The sequence below is a fragment of the Balaenoptera physalus genome (genome assembly GCF_965194825.1).
Source record: "Balaenoptera physalus genome assembly, chromosome: 9".
NCBI classification, from domain to species: Eukaryota; Metazoa; Chordata; class Mammalia; order Artiodactyla; family Balaenopteridae; genus Balaenoptera; species Balaenoptera physalus.
In genome coordinates this window covers 11,990,064-12,008,471 of record NC_138888.1, presented here as the reverse complement: position 1 = coordinate 12,008,471, position 18,408 = coordinate 11,990,064, and the positions used below count along the sequence as shown (strand labels likewise).

The 18,408-nt window shown below is 46.6% G+C and overlaps 1 protein-coding gene and 1 long non-coding RNA gene across 9 annotated transcripts in view; one reads left to right on the top strand and one right to left on the bottom strand.

The window, feature by feature from the left end:
• The window catches only part of LOC309667022, a 398,987-nt gene that overhangs the window by 116,188 nt on the left and 264,391 nt on the right, over positions 1-18,408 (bottom strand). The window lies entirely within an intron of this gene.
• TIAM2 (TIAM Rac1 associated GEF 2) overlaps positions 1-18,408 on the top strand; it is a 262,449-nt gene that overhangs the window by 217,451 nt on the left and 26,590 nt on the right. For 7 of the 8 annotated variants that reach the window (XM_082474392.1, XM_082474395.1, XM_082474389.1 and 4 more), the window contains one exon: positions 4,747-4,850. In XM_082474392.1, the coding sequence (XP_082330518.1) occupies positions 4,747-4,850 (104 nt within the window). Of the gene's footprint in view, positions 1-4,746; positions 4,851-4,879; positions 8,420-18,408 lie in introns of those variants that run through there. The other variant, XM_082474397.1, reaches the window with a different exon arrangement.

Sequence of the window (18,408 nt, the reverse complement as noted above, 5' to 3'; positions counted from 1 at the left end):
TTTGACCTTTGTTTTGCTCAGAACTTTGTCAAATGTCTCTGCCCGTTTGGAAAATCATGTCACCCCGTAGGTGCGATGGCAGCGCCCCGTAGGCATTTAAATCTCCACCAAGACACCCCGGCCTGGGTGTGTGATGAAGCTGAGACAGTCCCCGTGATTCTCTGTGGGGCAGGCTTTGCACAGCTTTGTCACGGTTTCTAGAGTGGTTGTACCCAAGCATTTACATACTGAAATACCTATTTTTTAAAAAATTGTTACTTTCCATTTATTTTTCTCCTCGTGTTACTATTAAGGCATATATTATTTTTTTGTGAAATTATGTGTGGAGGTAGATTATGTTAAGAAGGAATTTTATTTCAGGCTAGTAAAAGTATATATTAGCAAAAGGGGGACTTTGGAGCATATAGTACTGAGAATCAGTGTACAATATGCTTTGAAGCACAAAAAGTGTAGTTTCAAAATAATTCCTGTTCTCATTGCCTATCCTTTCAGTCGCCTTCAAATGACTCCTCAACCCACAAATTGAAGCAGAGCTTTTCCTAATGCTGTGACTACCATCATTTATTTCTCAAAAAAGTCTTACTGTATTAAATAGGGGGAAACAAATGCTCTCCTCTCATGTTAGTTTCTTGTTTTTGGCCTCGGGATTGATGTCATCTCGAGATTTTAACTCAATTCCTCTTACAGTTTTGTTCCTGAGGACACAGAGGCACGCTCAGACTTTCTCTCTTTTCTGGGAACCAGCTGTCTGGCTGCCACCCGGGAAGAGCACCTCGCCCGTCCTCCTACAGCTAGAAGCTGCCTGGTGTCTCTGGGCGCTGCTGGCGGCCACCTGGGCGGGTGTCGGGGACTGGGAAGAATTTGTTGCCTCTGCCCGTGCTGCCTGGTTGAGTAAGGAGGAAGCACCCAGCAAGACGGGGTGATGGGATGGCATCAGCCGGACGAGCCCAACATCCTAGCTGCCTGCTGAGCAGAGAGGTTCCTGAAGAGTAAGCAGCAGGTGGGAGATCGGCAGGGACGCCACCAAACCCTCTTCTCGACCCCCAGTGACACCTATTTCCTGGAAGTCCCCTTTGCACACATCAGACTTAGCACCCAGATAGCCTGCTGCTTCTTACAGGCCTGGGGGAAATAAATGGCAAAGCCCACTCTCCTGCATATTAACTGTGCTAAGCTGGATTTGGAAGTGACGTAAATGCAAACTTTGAATTCACGTTGTGAGCTGTATGGGCGAAGCGACCTTAACTTTAGCATTTATCCTAACGTTTCCATTTTTAAGTTGATACCCAGGATGTTACTTGAACACATGTTTTGACCTTTAATTATAAAGGGTTTGGAGTTGCCAGTTACTTGGCCGACTGTGATACCTGTGGGGTCTGTACTGATGTTCAGAACAGGAAGACACTGAGTGACCAGGGCGTGTCGCACCTGAAGCCCGGTGTTTCCCTTGTTGTCTGTGGGGAACTATAGGGTGTGCAGGGGAGCGGGGGTCAGTCACCTTCCGGGATAGCCTGCCCAGTGTGTCGTCACTCTCCAAAAATGTTTGTTTTAAAGGAGAAAGATATCTGAGGCTGGTCTCGTGTACGGCATCTGACACAGCACCTGGTACTCTGTGGGTGTGCAGTACTCAGCCCCCATCCGAGCAGGGGATAAATAAATGGACCGAGTGGTCCACATGGAGGAACAGAGCCTGTGACTTGGAAAGTCGCAGCTCTGCTCACTCACCTGCTGAGTAGAAGCTCATGTCAGCTGAGTTAGATGCTAGATGTTTCACATTGCTAGACCTCACCCCAAATTGTTAATTTCCACAAGGACTAAGATGAGAAAGACAGAGTGTATTCACCAGTTATAAATAGATGTCTTGACTTGGATTTGTAATTTTGTTATTTTTCATTATTTACAATCACATTGGCTAAAGACTCTTCCGGAGCGCGTCTGAACATCTGTCCTGCAGCAGCTGAGCCCAGGGTGGGCGGTGTCACGGCCCTGGTAACACATGCCCCGTGTTCCCTGGTAGGGATCCAGTGCCCCAACATGTGTCTAGTGAACAGGGCCGCACGGAGGCTCTCCCAAGGTGGGAAGCCAGTTTTTGGCTGGGAGGGGAAGGATATATTTATTCACTCTAGCAGCTGGCGCTCAGGATGTGGGCAGAGTGTAAGTGGGGCTATGCATAGGCATTTGGCACCCAGGACAGGATGTCAGCACGGTGCCTGTTTAAAAGAACTTTGTAAAGATTCGAATTTCACCGGCCTACACTTTTTTTTCAGCCAGTCTGCTATTCCTCCAGAACCTACTTTGTTCTCATTTCTCCTCTAGAAAGAACGTGAAGGGCACACTGCTTTTTACAGACAGGGATGCAGGTCCAGTTGAAACCTGAGGCTCCTGGACCCAGGTCCGCAGCCGTGGACACTGTCAAGCTAGGCTTCCTCGTGCTTTGCCACCTCCAGGACAGCGCGGGCGCCCTGCTGGTGGGGTTGGAAGGGGAATCGGTCACCCCCGAGGCTCTGCCGATGCCCAGCTGCCAGTCAACCTCTTGAAATTTGGGTGGCGGAACAGCTCGAGACGTCCTATCTTGCAGAGCTGCCTTCGCAGGGGTCCCCGGGGCCAGCCTCGGTGGGAGTTGGGTCCCGTGATCCTTCCTGCCCAAGCCCTGCCTCAGAGAGGACCCAGGCCACACCAGGGGCCTCCCTGCAGTTAAGGGGCTGCAAAGGTGGCTGCAGAGCCTCACCGATTCATAGTAAAGCCTCTGGTCCTGGGGTGAGCAGGATCTTGAGAGGAAGGGCATGGCATGTTCTGCTAGCAGGAAAACACTTTGCCTTTGTAAGAGGTAAAAGGTGGTTCTGAGAATTTTCAGCGTTTAAGGAAGTTCCAAAGTTGTGTGAATATATTGAAGAGATGACTCAGAATTCGCTTCCGCTTTTGACATCAACCATGTTATTTTCTCCAGCATATCCATCTGGCGCCTCCGGGCTCCAAGGCTCCTTGTGGCCGCGCCGTCTCTGAGCTCTTCAGGGGACTTGAGGTCGCTTTCCTCTTTGTATCCCCAGAACGTAGTACATACCTGACACAGAGCAGGCGCTGTAGAAATCATCATCATGAATAAATGCATTGATTGTGTGTTGTATTTCCTGTACTTAATACAACTCTTTGGAAATATTGGAGCTTTTTATTTATAAGGTAAAGGCAGCAATAATGCAAATCTGACTCTGTTGCCTAGGTAATGTATTTTTACATTGCGTGGCGTCTGTGGCATTGCTCTTTCTTGATTTCCTTGTGCTTCTCTGGCTGTTGCTTCTCTCTAAAGAGAGCGGTACCTCCTGTCCGGCACACTGTGCCTTAGCGGTTCCAGGGTTCTCTCCCTGGGCCTCCTCTTGTCCCATTCTGCACATTCTCCCTGGAGGCACCGTCCATCCCCGTGGCTTCACTGCCAAGTGTATGATGATGGCTCCAAAGCCACGTCCCTGTGCAGACCTTTCTTGCGCTACTGGACTCCTGGGTATGTTGCACTGGGTGACCCACATGCATCTCAAAATCAGCTTTGCCCAAGCTGAGCTTGTGACTCCCACTCCCAGCCCGTACTCTTCCCATCTACCCAGTCACCTAAGACATAAAAGCCTTCCTACCTCCCTTGTCTGTATCTCCTTATGTGAAATAGATGGCGTGGTCCTTTTCTGGGCAGGGTTAAGGTGTTAGAAGAAGTAAAAGGAAGAAGAAATTGGAGCTCCAGAATTCTGTAGACCGTTACGACATTTTCTTTAGGTCTCCTCTTGTGTAGTGATTGGTGACATCAGCCTGGATCATGGACCAGCGTTTCTGTCCATGAGTTCCATCAACCTCCTCCCATAGCTTCTAAAGGTCTCCTGGAGACCACTGTCCTCGCCTCCATCATGCTGGATGGTTTGCCAATGTCTATCCATGCCTTTTCTGCCTAGATCGACTCAGACAGGTATGAGATCGATGACTTCTTTTTGTAGCTGACTGAGATCAGAAACCATCTGGTTTCACCTAGTTGAGAGGATATAGTCTACCAAATAAAAAAATTAGAATGAAAATCTGTGTAATATTTTGATAGAGGCTGGTCTTTCCATCTTTCTTGAATTTGTTAATTTGAGAACCACTGGAAAGAACTGTTGAGGATGGCATATGTGTATAAGTGTACGTTGGAAAGCCACATGCTCTACTCACCTTCTATATTGTTTCTTAACCCTTACTCTGGAAGTTAACAAAGGTTTACTGTTCCTCTTGGGACTTTCAATTTAGGATGCAATTGTGGTCGATGCCAGAAAAAGAAGAATTATGCTTGCAAATGAGCAATTTGTGGATAGTAATAAGAATCTATGGTGTTACATCATTGGTTTTCCCAGGTATCCCTGGTGATTTTGCCCTCACTTAGCCAAAAATAAAGGAAGGGAAGTACCAACACTGTATAATAGTGTACTTAGTGAAGTTTGCACGGCAGTGACAAGAGTGGCCAGGCATTTAAGTCATTGTTTTGATTGGTCGTTGGCCTCCTTTGACCAAAACAGGCAGATGCTGCTTCTTCAATTAGCCAGAGCCCAGATCTGTTTCAGAAGACCAGCTGTGCATATGGTAACGTCAGTATCACTAAGGACAATGATGTCCTGCCTTCTAGGTTGTTAGTTAATTTTTTTTTTCTTCTCTTTCTCTATCTGAGCCACTAAGTCAGTCACTACTATTCTTTGCAGATGGCCAAACTCACCTATGTTTTTGTCACTTTTCATGCAGATTTCAGCAACGTCCCTGACGTCACAACTGGCCTGAAAAGGAGTCAGACTGATGGCACGCTGGATCAGGTTTCCCACAGGGAGAAGAAGGAGCAGACGTTCAGGGTAAGATGCTGTCCCAGATCTCAAACAAGGACCTGGCAGGCGAGTGTTAATTCCCACCTGCACCTGAGGTGGGGAGAAAAAGATGGAGTTATCCTATCCCTAGGTACAACAGTCAATACAAACATTTTTTTTTTTTTTCTTTAAAGAAAATAGTTTCCTTCTTTATTTGAAGTGAAGTATTAGTAGGAATCCTTGACCCTGGCCCAACCTCCTGCATGACTTCTGGCATGCCACCAAAGAGTAGTGCAAACGTGGCCATTCGTATACTAGGATGGTTTGACGAGGAAAATCTAAGCTCAGGTGTTCTGAGGGTCACATAAAAATTACGATTGTATTCATTTACTACATTTATTTTTGGCTGAAGATAAATTATTTTTGGAATGTTGTCATTTTGTTATAAAATATATAAAACATAAAATTTGCCATTTTCACCATTTTTAAGTGTACACTTCGTGGCATTAACACTCACAATATTGTGCAAACCATTACCACTATCCATTTCCAGAATTTTTTCATCCTGCCAAATAGAAACTCAGTACCCATTAGACAATGACCACCCATTCATCCCACCCCCTAGTCGCCTGGAAACCTCTGTTATACTTTCTGTCTCATTTGCCTATTCTGGTTACCTCATGTGAGTGTGATCGTATAATATTTGTCCTTTTGTTTCTGCATAATGTTTTCAAGGTTCATCCATGTGGTAGCGTGTATCAAAACTTTACTCCTTTTATGGCTGAATGATATTCCATTGTGTGTATATATATATATATATATATATATATATATATATATATATACACACACACACTACATTTTGTTTATCCATTCATCTATTGATGGACACGTGGGTTGTTTCCACCGTTTGGCTGTTGTGAGTAACGCTGCAGTGACATTGGCATACAAATATCTGTTTAAGACCTTGTTTTCACTTCTTTTGGGTATGCCACTCAGAGTGGAATTGCTGGGTCATGTGGTAATTCTATGTTTAGCTTTTTTGAGGAACAGCCCAACTCGCTTGCACAGACAGCCCTGTGCCGTTTTACATTCCCACCAGCAGCGTACGAGGGTTCCAGTTCCTCCACATCCTCACCAACCCTTGTCACATTCCATTCCTTTCCTACATTTTTAACTGTTCTTAGTTAGCTCTCCTTTCAGAAATTGTCTGTCTGACATGATCTTCGTAAGTACACAGTTCAGTTTTAACTGACTTTGAGATTATAACTCTGTTTTATATTTCTTCCTTTTGTCTTAAATACGAAACAAGAATGGAGGAAATATAAACAATGACGGGTATTTAAAAAAATTTACAGCAGGACCACACCCCAGTTGGGTTTCAACTAATACTCCTAGGAGCCGGTCCTTGGGTGACTGGCCACTGGCCCAGCCCCAGGTGACTGGTGGTGATCAGTGTGGGATGGGTGGATCGGGTGAGATAGAGCCTGCCAGCTTCAGAGCAGGTTCAAGCGGCCACTGGCACCTGGCCTCACCTCTCTCTCTGTTTCCCTTTCTTACCCCCTGAATTCCTCCCCCCCATTCCCTATCCACCTCCTCCAAAATCTCCCTTTTCTTTCTTCTCAATTCCTCATACAAACCAAATGCTCAGCTACTTGCACTGGCCTGGTTATGCCCCCAGGAAGCAATTTCTTTTACTAAACTGCAGTCATCAGCATTTTTAGTCTTTCTGTTCTGTCTCTGGTGGGTTATTTACTTGTGGGAACCCAATATTGTAGCTCAAATTCATCATTTTTTTGGAAGCAGTGGATCCTAGAGCATTGAATAGATGTGTTTGGATTGCTTTGTCTTGACTTTTTTAGAAAGGCGAATGCTAAGGCAACACTCAAGAAGCTAGGCTCTCTATTTAAGGCCAGCGTGGCTGTGAGGCGCTGGCGCAGGTGGCAGCTTTGGGGAGATCGTTAACGCCATTAGGGATAATGGTTTCCTCTCTGGTACGATGTTTGAGTTCCCCATTAAAATTCTTAAGGAGGAAATTGAATTCTTTTCCAGGTTTTATTTTATGTGAAGATTCAATCAAATAAATCTGCAGAAAGTTACCCTGTTGAGGCTATTTCCATTTCTATTTCTTAATGCCTATCATAACTAAACAAAGGTTTATAAGAGGAACATTGGAGCATCAGTTAGAAATTTAGAAGAGGAGTGAAAGCTGCAGTTCAGCTTGAAATTGGAGCTCTCTGAGCTCTAATTTTCATTGCTAAGATGATTAAAGGAGAAAGCAAAGGATACCAAGGAACACAGCAGAAAAAAATATTAAAGAATATTAGCATGTTAAGCATTTGCTGCCAGATTCCTCTCAAGTCTAGAGCAGTTACCAGCTCACCTTTTTCAAATTTGAAGATATCTGTCTATAATAATGGATTTCAGTATATTTTTAAAAAATCCTAGCAAATGCCTAGCAGCTACTCGGTTTACATATTCTTTGTTCCTTGGGGAAAAAAGAATCTGTGATCATCAAAAGTGATCATTGTGATGGATAGTAGTGAAAAGGAAGTTTTGAATTGAAGAATTAAAAAATAAAATTTCTCTTCTGTTATTATGTTTAGCCTCCTAGAAACAGCAGGTTATATCTAAAAGCAATGCTTTTCTATTTTCCGAACGGTGATTTGGGAGTTTTAGGATGCCTGTCCAGCGGGTGCTGGTCCTGGGTCTTTCGGGATGGCCCTGGCGCTGTCCCATGGTGCCCACAGGAGGTGGTCACGCCCCAGAGGGGAGACCTGCCTCTGGTTCCTGGGCTTCTCATGCTGGCCCGTCAGCCTTCTCAGGGGTCATTAACTTCTTTTCAGATAAGACCCTGGTTGAACCTGGGCTGTTTGGGATATTTTTACTAACAATATTCTACACTTGAGAAACAGGAATAATTTCCCTTGAAAATCAAATGCAGCCTGGCTTGATGAAGCACAGCTGTAAGTAGGGCTTTTGACAGCCCCGCAATTTCTGCAAATGGTTCATAATTGATTGCCTTCTTTCTCCTCAAGGGTGCCTATTACTGTCACAGCTCTTTGTGTGCCCCTGTCAACCTCTCCGGTGTGGGGAATTTTTTTTTCAGTATTGTTAGCAATCAGCTCGCACTACTGTAATAGTTTGGGGTTTGAAAGGAATAAACAGTTCCTTTGGAGGTGAGGGGGTTGACGGAGTTTCTGGTTTGTTCTGGGAACTTGAGGTGTGTAAAGCAGTCACCACAGAAGTGCCGCTTGCTTTATTTGCCACCCTCTGAGCTGGCTCTGAAGATGTGGCACTTCGTGGTTCTGCCGTCTCCCTGTGTGCCCTAACCTGGCACCTTCCCAGAGCAGGCGGGTTCAGGGCATGGGGTGGAAATCCAGAGCAAGGGGGTGAGCCTTCCCCAACCCCCAGGCTGCCTTGGAGGAAGAGCTTGGTGGCGCTAGGAAGCCCTTGTGAATGTGACTTGAAAGAACAGTTTGGGATTTTTTTCACTGCCTGGGGTGAGAGTGAGAGAGAACGTGTGTCTTACTCATTTCCCAGCAGCCGACTTAGATGGAATCATTTCTCCCAGAGGGTGCAGGTTTCTTTGAACTTTTCCTTTCTATGTACAGCATGTAAGTAAACAAGGGCTTTGATTCTCAGGGATGTGCATTCTGATCCAAATGTAGGCATGCTTGCATGGTTTTCTTTTCTCTGTCTTGAAAGTTGATTTTACTCTAAAATGTCTAAAGACTGTTATGCAGACAAGATAAGCCTTTCTTTCCGGAAGGGATCCTGGCAGTAATCTTCAAGCACTCTTTACAGCTCAGGATTAAGAGAATTTCTTTTGGATACTAGTTGTTTGGTGGCACTGTCAACTTTTCCTTTCTCATTCCAAGGATGCATAGGTCTCTAAATGGATCTCTGAAATGGTTTGTCCTTTTGAAACAGAAAGATATCAGAAAGTCCTAAGGAAATTTCAAAGATTTACTCTGTAAAATATGTTTGAAAAGAGAGAAGGATAATTTGAAGACAGTAAATAATTTTATGCTTTGTCAAATTTTCTTGGAGTGTTGTACATACTTGTATTGGGCTTAATGCTGTAAAAGAAAATCCACAAGAGTGAAACCCGTTTTCTATAAGGTAAGCAGTGTTTTACTTTAGTGATTCCCGATTAAATATTTTTTTTCAGCTTTTCAGAAAAAGTTTATGTAATCACCTAGGGTAGCTTTGGCAGTGATTATTTTTGCAGTTTGTAGGCGTTGTGTTGATAGAACAGAGAGCACTGTGGATCTGGAGACATATAGCCTTGACAACTGTGTGTTGTGCTCTTAGCAATTTAATCATGTTTAGAATATATTTTGTCCTGTTTATTTGTTCAAGGTAGAAAAAAAGGGACATGCACTGATGATTAGGTTTCGGTACCAGCATGAACATAACTTGCGTTTAATATTTAATGCCTGCTCACCCATTTAGCTTAACCTTTTGAGTTTTTTGCATGAATTGCTTTTAAGAGCTTGCATCTCTAAGAAGCTACAGGAAAAGAAAAAGATTCGTGGATCGTGTGATTTAGTTTTCATCATTTTTAACGACATATCTTTCTTACCTTTCTTTGTGTGTCCTGCATTTTTTCAGGATCTCTTGGTTGTAAGATGCTTTTGTTAAAAAGTCCAGCGAAAATGGAATTTATTTGTAAATCGTAGTCTTCCTCCATGGCTGCTGTTGAATAGATTAATATAATCATGATCCTTTTTCAAAAACTAAACATGCCTATTTCTAAATGCATGCTATCTGACATAATTCCTATAGGAATGAACAGGGAGGTTGCATCCTCAAGGCAAACCCATTGTCCCTGAAAAACGATTTGGGGCTGATGTTCCCCAGTAGTGAGACAGTAATCTTTCACAGTGATTCAATTCCGGGTAGCCTTTTCTTGTAGGTAGTGGTATAATAGAAAGAACTCTTGATCTCAGTAGTTGGAAACCTGAATCTGTATCCTGGGCCACCAGGCTTTACCACTGTGTGCCCTGGGGCAAGGTACCCGGTCTTTCTAAGCCTCTGTGTCCTCATCTGTAAGTAAAAATAACAATAGCTCCAAACCTGTGTAGTGGAGAGCATCGTGGATGACTAGAAGCCCAGACAGGAGAGATTATTAGGTGAGCAGCAAACCCCCTTCCCGACGTGGCTCATACATTTGCATGTTTTGAATGCTTTCCCACTCTGCTCACCTAATGCATGACTTAGCCACAAGGCTGCCTACCCGGTCTTCTTGAAGTTAGTGTCTGTGGTCAAATCCTGCTGCGCTGTCCCCTGAGATAAAAAAGAATTGGAAACCGAGGGCCTTGGCCATGGAGTCCTCTTAGCTCTTTGTCATCTGCATGGAGACAAAGCCTGCCCATCTTTTAGCTTATTTTTCTCAGGTAGACTGTTGTGAATTGATGACCTGTTCTAAAGGGCTGTTCAAATGACTGAATAAAAGCAGTGTATGTTAGGTTTGCCTTTATCCTTAGCAGGAGTGAGCTGTGAATGACAGATGCTGAGGAGGTCTTGCAGACTCTTTGCCTTTTGGAAGAGAGGCATCACTTCAGGGCAGAGAGAGTCACCAAGGGCACAGAAGGACACAGGCTGGGAGGGATCACAGTAGAGTTGAGTTCCCCATTAGCTCTCCAATGCACTGTTCTACATTTCTAGCACCCTACTTCCTTTTGGCAGGGACTTGGGGGCAAGTTGGTGAACTTGTTTGAAATGACTGGGATTCATTTTCATTGGCGTCTGAAAGGCCATTTGATTTCTTTGTAGTTTGCTGGATTTGTTTTTTAATTCCCCATTTTCCTAGCTTCAGGGTATTAGCCCCCTGCTCTTGTTGGTCCATCCTCGATCGTTCGGGCTGATGTGCCGGGGAGGTGCCACGTCTTTGCTGGAGTGGCAGGAAGGGACATCCCTGTCTTCTTTGTGGCCAAGGATCATTTATACACTCTGTCCCACAGGGTTCGATGCCACTCACAGTGTCAAATGAGGGAAGGAAAGAAAGAAAGAAAACCAAATCTCAGCGCCGGGTGTGGGAGGGCCCGTTGCGAGCTGAGGCGTGGGGTGGCATCACGCCCTGCCTCGGGAAAACGCCGCGTGGGTGGCTTCCTGGCCGCAGTCTGGAACAGGAGGGCGTGCCCAGTGGAAGAGGGGACATGGTGGCAGGGGGAAGAAATCTCAGTGGTACTGGCCTCTCTCGCCACTTCCTCTCACAGCCTCTACCCCATCGACGTGGCTGTGGTCCTAAAGGGGTCTGTGTTAGGGGTCTGTCCAGGGACACACCGGCCAGTGGAAGGGGGCTGTCACTGCTGGCTGAGCTGTGGGCCACCTGGGGCCGGAGACCCAGAAACTGCCCCCAGCTGGGTGATGCCTGATGAGGGCCCAAAGGCCTAAGCCTCTGCCTTGGGGGCTCCTAGAGATCCGACGCGGGGCTGGCTCGCCCGGGGGGCCGGGGCCCTGCGCTCACTTGGGCTGTGCCCGTGCGCAGGCGGCAGGGCGCGGGGAGCCCGACGGCGCAGGTCTCGGCTCGGGGAGGCCTGGGGCCGCCGCGCCCCTTGCTCCGCGGGGCTGGAAGGACTCGGGAGCTCCCTCAGCCGCCTTCCCTTTGTGCCCCGGCGGCGCGGCTTTCCTGTGACCTCGCTGGCTCCGTGTCCCTCTGGCCTCTTCCTTCACTCTGTCCTCCGTCGTCCCCAGCCCTCTGCTTCCCCAGCCTCCGTCCCCTGCGTTCTCGCTCTCCTCCAGGCTCTCCCTTTCCATCCTCTTTTTCTGGGCAAAAGAAGAAGTTGTCATGGCGAGGCATCTGCGGAGTCACACGGTGGGGAAGGAGGAGGCGGAGGCCCCGAGCGGCAGCGGCGGGAGTCGTCCGCGGGCGGCCGTGCCGTCGGGGCCCGGCAGGTAGACGCGCTCTGGCTGTACTTGCTGACGGCGTGAGCACAGCCCCTCCGCACGCTGCGGGCGCTGACTCACCGGAGAGCCACCTGGAGGCTCCCCGGAGCCAAGGCCACCCAGGGTGGACCCCGACGACAGAGAGGCTGCGGGGCCAGGCCGGGTCTTAACCCGATGACCGCTCGCCACACTTACTTCTCGTGCGGGCCCCTCCCTCCTCTTCCTCCCCTTCGGAACAGCGGGGGCTGCGGTTTCGCTCCCGTCCTCCCTGGGATGCGACCGCAGAGGGATGTGTTGGTCCTTTCCAAGGCAGACAGAGTAGCCCGCCGGGCCCCCGCACCTCGGGGCTGGGCAGGGGCCTCAGCCTGCTCCTTGAGGTCTCTCCTTCGGTCCTGGCGCCCGGACTAGCCAAGCAGGGGGCTGGGCGGCAAGCTCCCTGTGCTCTGTGCTGGCCGAGGAGTGGACCGCGTGCTTTTGGATATGGTCGTGGGGGAGAGGTTGTAGCCTCCATCAGTCCCCCATCCTCATCCTCTTTGGCGTTCGGCCTTCTATTTCTCCATCTTTCTTTCTGGGCCTCCTGGATTGGACATAGCTGTAGAGACTTGAGTATAGCTTTTTGCTTTTTGGAGGAGAAGAAAGCAGGGAGTCTGAGTTTCTCAGGCCAAACCCTAACCTCAGTAAACACCGTTTGCAGGCTCTTGTGTATGCCCAGGGAAAGCCTCCTGGACGTAAGGTGGTCTCAGAGGAAGGACACATGGGATTTTGCCCCAGGTCTCACAAGGAAGTCCCTTTGTCCTTGGATAAGTCATCACACATCTGTGTCTGTGCAGCTGGGGGCTGGGTCTGTCCGTCTTGGCGGCCCATCCTGGCTCCGAGCGTCTGTGGACGCTCGGAAAATTGCTCAGATGCTTACGTAAAAAGTCACCCACGATTCCAGGGAGCTCATTGATCTTAGGATGTTTATCCGTGGATTCCCCCTTAGGAATCGATGAACTCTGGGTTCAGAATTCTGACTTAGAGTGAACATCTGAATCATCTAGCTTCTGTCTTGACTTAATATTATGGACACAACAGAATCAATTATCCAGTACCTACAATGAGAAAAGCACTGCGTTTGTGTAGTCGAGTGACATTTGAACTTTGTTTTCATCTTCAAGTCTACTTGGTTGGGTGGGGTTGTCTATCAGTGCTTGATTCTTTTAACGTGGTAGGAGATCGAGGACCGTCAGATAGATAACAACCCCTCCCTAGATGGCAAAACACTGCTAGGTTGAGACAAGGAGGCCATATTGATGGTGGTGGGCAGACATCCCTAGATTGTTGACACCAACTATAACACTGTGTGCTGCTGTCAGAGCATTTCAAAATGTTTTATTTTCTGTAATTAGTGAAAAAAAAGTGATTTGGGGGGGACACGAATTTAAATTTTGATTCCAAAGCAAAATTGTGGAAAACTCATTTTTGTCAAGTGAGCCGCTGTCTGAGGACCAGGAGGGGCGGTCTGCGTGCTCTGTCTGGGGGGTGATCAGGCAGCCCCTGTGTTTCTCCTCTGAGAGCATCACCCCGGCCGCTTCCACATCAGCAGGTGAGCTGGGTCTTAGCTGCTGCTCGCTCCTTCCCTTTCTTTGGAAGGATTTACAGCCGTGGTTACAGTCTAATTCTGGCTGGCCGCTGCTTGGGCACCAGGAGTCTGTATCCGTCTTATCTGTAATATCTGCCAAGAATGGGGATAGCATCACACTGCTTGTTCATTCCTTCACTAAAATCTCCTTCACAAAGGTGCTGTCAGCTGTGAGCCGTTGTTGAGAGCTCCGAGATAGTCCTTTAAATGTTCTGTGTACGTACAGATGGTAGTCGAATGAACCCTCTGATTGTGCTGGGTCAGTGAAGGTGTATTTGAGTCTGAGTGCTTTTTTGTGCCTTTCATTACTCATAGCAGATTCTCACCTTTTGATAATGTCCCAGCCCCACGGGGTAGCCACTTTCACTTTTAAAAAGAAAAAAAAATTCTGAGAAATTTTTCCGAGTCATTTGGCAATTTCCCCCGTGCTCTCCTCTTTGAGTAGATTTCCATGCCACCCTCCTTGGGTCTGGGAGGCTGGCGGAGGGGAGGTGGGGAGACGGGGAGACGGGGAGACGGGGGACTCTGCCTGGGAGCCCTTCGCACAAGCAGGCGTTAGTGTTTTCACCCAGATCCCGGCTTCCAACTGCTGAGAGTAAAGAAGGGATTATTAGTTTTGTTAATCAATCTCCTGCTGTTCTTGATAATAGCATGAAGAACAGGGCAACAAAAACTGTATTTGACCTATAAGATGTTAGCATTAGGGGAAACTAACGGAAAGATAATACGGGAACTCTCTGTCCTTTACAACTCTTCTGTAAGTCTCATATTGTTTCAAAATAAAAAATGTTTTTAAACGGCCAAGAAAAATGTATTTGTCACTAACATGGGAGACCGGAGAAAATGGGAGGTGTGTTTTTACAGGTGCCCCCCAATTCTCTTCTCCTCTTCATTCTTTCGCTCGTCGCCACCTCCTTCTCCCTTATTGGTTCAGCCTCCAGTGCCCCCCTCGTCCCCGTGGCTCACCTTCCCTCACGCTCTCAGGTCCTTGGCTGCCACCTAAGTTCTCTTGTGTTTTCAGAAAACAGATGTCAGGTGAGGAAGCTCTTCCATGTGCAACTGCTTAGGAAGTCCCGGCCTGGCACTGGCACAGGCTGGGGGTTTCGTTCTAACTGCTTAGAAGCCACAGGTGTCACATAGCTTGAGGAGTCCTGCCGTCTTCCACCTCTCAAGCTGCTTTGAGCTGGCTTTGGAATTTTCTAGAATCCATTCCCTTCTCGGTTCATACAGTCACAAGATAAAGGATAGTCAGATGAGAAGCCTGGCCCGGCCCCATGGCCTGGGGGTTCCAGGCATCAGGATGGGGCCGGACATGCACTGCTCTCCCCTCAGTAGCCTCGCGAGATCTTGAATGTCGTGCTTTTATAGATGAGTTTCCAACATGGAAAGGCTGATTATCCAACCAGTAACCTCAGGTGAGATTTAAAAACAATTTTCTATGTCTGAGGCTTTAAAAAAAAAAGGTGTTTTTGTTTGTTTTTTTATTGAAGTATAGTTGACTTACAATGCTGTGTTAGTTTCAGGTGTACAGCGAAGTGATTCCGTTATGCAAAAAAGTTTTAAATTTACATTGTGTCAGGGTCACATTGTCTCTGATGTAATTCAGTTTTACTTGAGGGTATGTCTGTCTGTGCGCCCCTTCCCTAGGTCATCACCTGTTCTCCTCACCCCGGGGAAGCGTGGCTGTGGTTACTTTGTATTTATTGGTTTGTTGTTTTCTAGAAGCTTGATCAGAATTGCCAAACCCTTTATTGAACACGGTTTTTGTCCTAGTTTAAATGTTTTTACTTCCTTTCTGTTATTTAGTTAATATTAAATTTTAGAGATGGGTTGGTGGTAAAGTCTCAGATAAATGTGTATGATGTGGGCATTGTTCCGTATGAGGTGATTATTTTGAGACCCCCATCAGTAAGAAGCAATCCAGAGTAATGTAACAGACTGGACTGTCAAATTGCTGAAATCCAGCAAAAAAATTTAACTAAAACCACAAGTCAGGGGCCACGCAGGTTGTACCTGTGCGCACTCAAGGCAGATAGATAGTGCTTGGCAATACCCACACCCGAGTAAGGCTGTCGGGATTTTAACAAGTAATTTGATTTTTTTTATATTGTTATGATTTTTTTTCTCCCCAAAGCTGCAATTTTTTTGGAAACCAAATTCCAAACGTTATTTTCAGCTGAATATTAGAACTGAAAATCCAGGCCTTTTTATGCACGAAGTGGGTGTGGTGTGTTTCAGACAAATCATAGCGCCTGGACCCTTTGTCCCTAACCCCGTGACAGTCTTCATAAGTGACTGTGGGGCGTCCTGGTCCACGAAACCTCGTGCAGCAGCGCTCACTGGAAGTCAGTGTAACTGTTAAGCTGTCACGAAGGTACCAGCCTCGAGAGGGCATGGGGAGGAGGGTGGGCTGCCGTCTTCCTGAAGCTGCAGCGGGGGCCCCATGTGCCGATCCGTCTAGGTGGCCACCTCGGTTTGCTGGGCATCCATGACAGCTCTGCTTCTCAGTGGCAGCAAGAGATTGTAAATGGTAAAGTCAAAATGCCCAGGGAAGTTCTTTAAGAATTTGTAATTTGCACCAAATTCATGCGGGGAAATGGCTCCCTGCATTCCCCCAAATCAGAGCGTGTGCCCGTCTGCCTGTCCCAGTGGGGGCAGCCATGGCTTGGCTTCTTCTGGAGAGTGGTTACGGGGTAGAGGCAAGCGTGCCGCCTGTTTTGTGCCTCCTTCCCCAGGGGTTGAGCATTGCTATCCCCTTCGGTTGGCTGTGATCATCCCCACGGCCAAGGCTATTCCAAACCGCACATTTGCAGTTCGCATTAGGAGGGTGAGATACATAAGAAAAATAAGAGGATTCACTAGAAGGATTTCATCCCCTGCTGTACTAATTTGAAGAGTAGAGATTTATCGCTTAACTTGCTGGACCAGGCAGGAGGTGGCCCTGGGTGCCGGAGCCTCGCTCACTCTCACTGGTTAGTGGACTTTAGGAAAATCATCTCACCTTCTGAGGCCCTTATATCCTTACTCACTAAAAAAGAATGGGATTATATTGCCATGACACTTCCACGGAAGTGAAAGGGCTTTGCAAGCTGCCCTTAGCATGTGATACTCAGCCCTTAGCGTGCACTGTGAATTTTATATACAGCATCTCATTAAAACCCCATTTTCTCCACAGCAGCCCTGTTGAGTAGACATCACGAGCCCCTTTTAGTGGGGGAGAACTGAGATGGGAGGAGCTAACTGCTGGTCCGGTCAGTGGTGGGACGGCGTTCACAGCCAGCTCTGCTGGATGCTGAAGTCCATTCTTTCCACTCCACCCATCTGACCAGTAAGGAGAACGTGGTGCTGATTATAGAGGAAAGGGAGAAATCAGACGAACAACGGTGCATTTAAGTACCAGAGACATGTACTTGACTTAAAGGCAGAGCAACTCTATTTGTTCAATTGCGGGTATGATGTTAGAAATCCGGACACAACTGTTTGATTCTTTAGCTTAATTTACAAACGTGGTTAAGCAATGTGCATGTGTTGTTTTGTTTTTGTTTGTTTTGGCCTTTAAAGAATCTATATCATAGAGCTATAATGAGATTTGCGGAGTTGTTATTATCAACAAATTTGAAATCTGTTGCAGAAAAGTTCTCAAGTCCCAGACTACCAAGTACTAATATCTGATATTTGCATCTGACTAGTGATTAGTTTGATAATTTGGAGTGTAGTTTTGTACTAGGTGCAGGCCATATGTGAATATTTTCACCTCCAACTTGTTTTTCAGTAGATAAAATTCATGTTTTAAAATCTGTCACTATATAATAACCTTAACATTAAAATAATACAGTATAAGTAGTAGATACTGGTCTTTAAAAAAAAAAAATTTAAAACTGTATGTTGGGGGTACACGAAAGTACAGCGGTACTGGAGAAGACCACTTATATCTGAACAGAATTGCTCTTCTCTCCCAGAGCTGGTTGGGTGTCTTCTTCCTGGATCTCCAGTGCATTGGTAGCTGAGAGTCCCACCCTGGGTATATCTGCATAGCGCAGAGGGTCTAGTAATATTGAATTATAATTTTTGTCAGTAATGCCTAGAGAACATTTCTCCATAAATTTATAACTTTCCTGATCTGAACGTACCTTTTAATGTTGGGTTTTCCATGGGAGCTCACTCCTTGTAGGATTTATGTAGACCTCCCCCCTAAAAAATCCCATCCCCAAAGGGTTAAAAAGAAAGAAAACACTTGATTTGTAAATAAACTTTTGTACACTTGCTTGCTTCTGCTTTATTTGCTGTTTTTCCTGCTCTCTTTCTTTGGTATTGGGAGAAACATTGCAGGAAAAAAAGGGCACCTTTTAACAACAGTAAACGTGTCCTAGTAGTGTCTATCTTGTGGACTCCTACAAAAATATTTCCTAAGATAAAATTATTATATGGCAACAATAATGATATTTAATAAGAAGACTACTTGGGACACTGGTAGGGTTACGTGCGTTAAGAGCAACGAAGGGCAGATAACAAGATGATGGCATTAGTCTGTGCTGCCGTGAAGCCCCCACCATCCCCACTTCCCTACGGGTCAGGGGAGTCTGTGAGGGTGTGGAGGCCCCAGGCTTCTGTTACACAAGAAGGTAGACCAGGCCAACTATTTAGAGCCAGCTGAGATGTAACGCTACAACAGTCTGGAAGCTGATCTAAGGTGCCCAAGGAGTATCATCAGAGAACTGGGATAGGGGCAACTGAATTGTAGTTTTCTGAGAATCTGAGAACTGCTCCCAGGGCTGAGGGCTTGGTCTGCAGCTGGGAAGCAGGTGTTGCCCTACTTTTTGGTTTTCTAGGTAAGGCAACCAGGAACCCTTGTAGATTACAACTAGAAAGAAAATATACTTCTCAAGGTACCAGGGCAAAGAGAGAGGACTCAGCTGGGGGGCAGTCCGGGCTTAGGTAGGTGGGCAGAGCTGTCCTAGGCAGAGTCATACACAGCCTGAGCTGTTGAACCTCAGTGTGCGGGGCCCCTTTCCAGGATTCAACTGTGTCATTCTCAGTCTTCTGTTTATAGTAGAGACTCTACCTGCCCAGGAAATTGGAGGCTAACAAAGA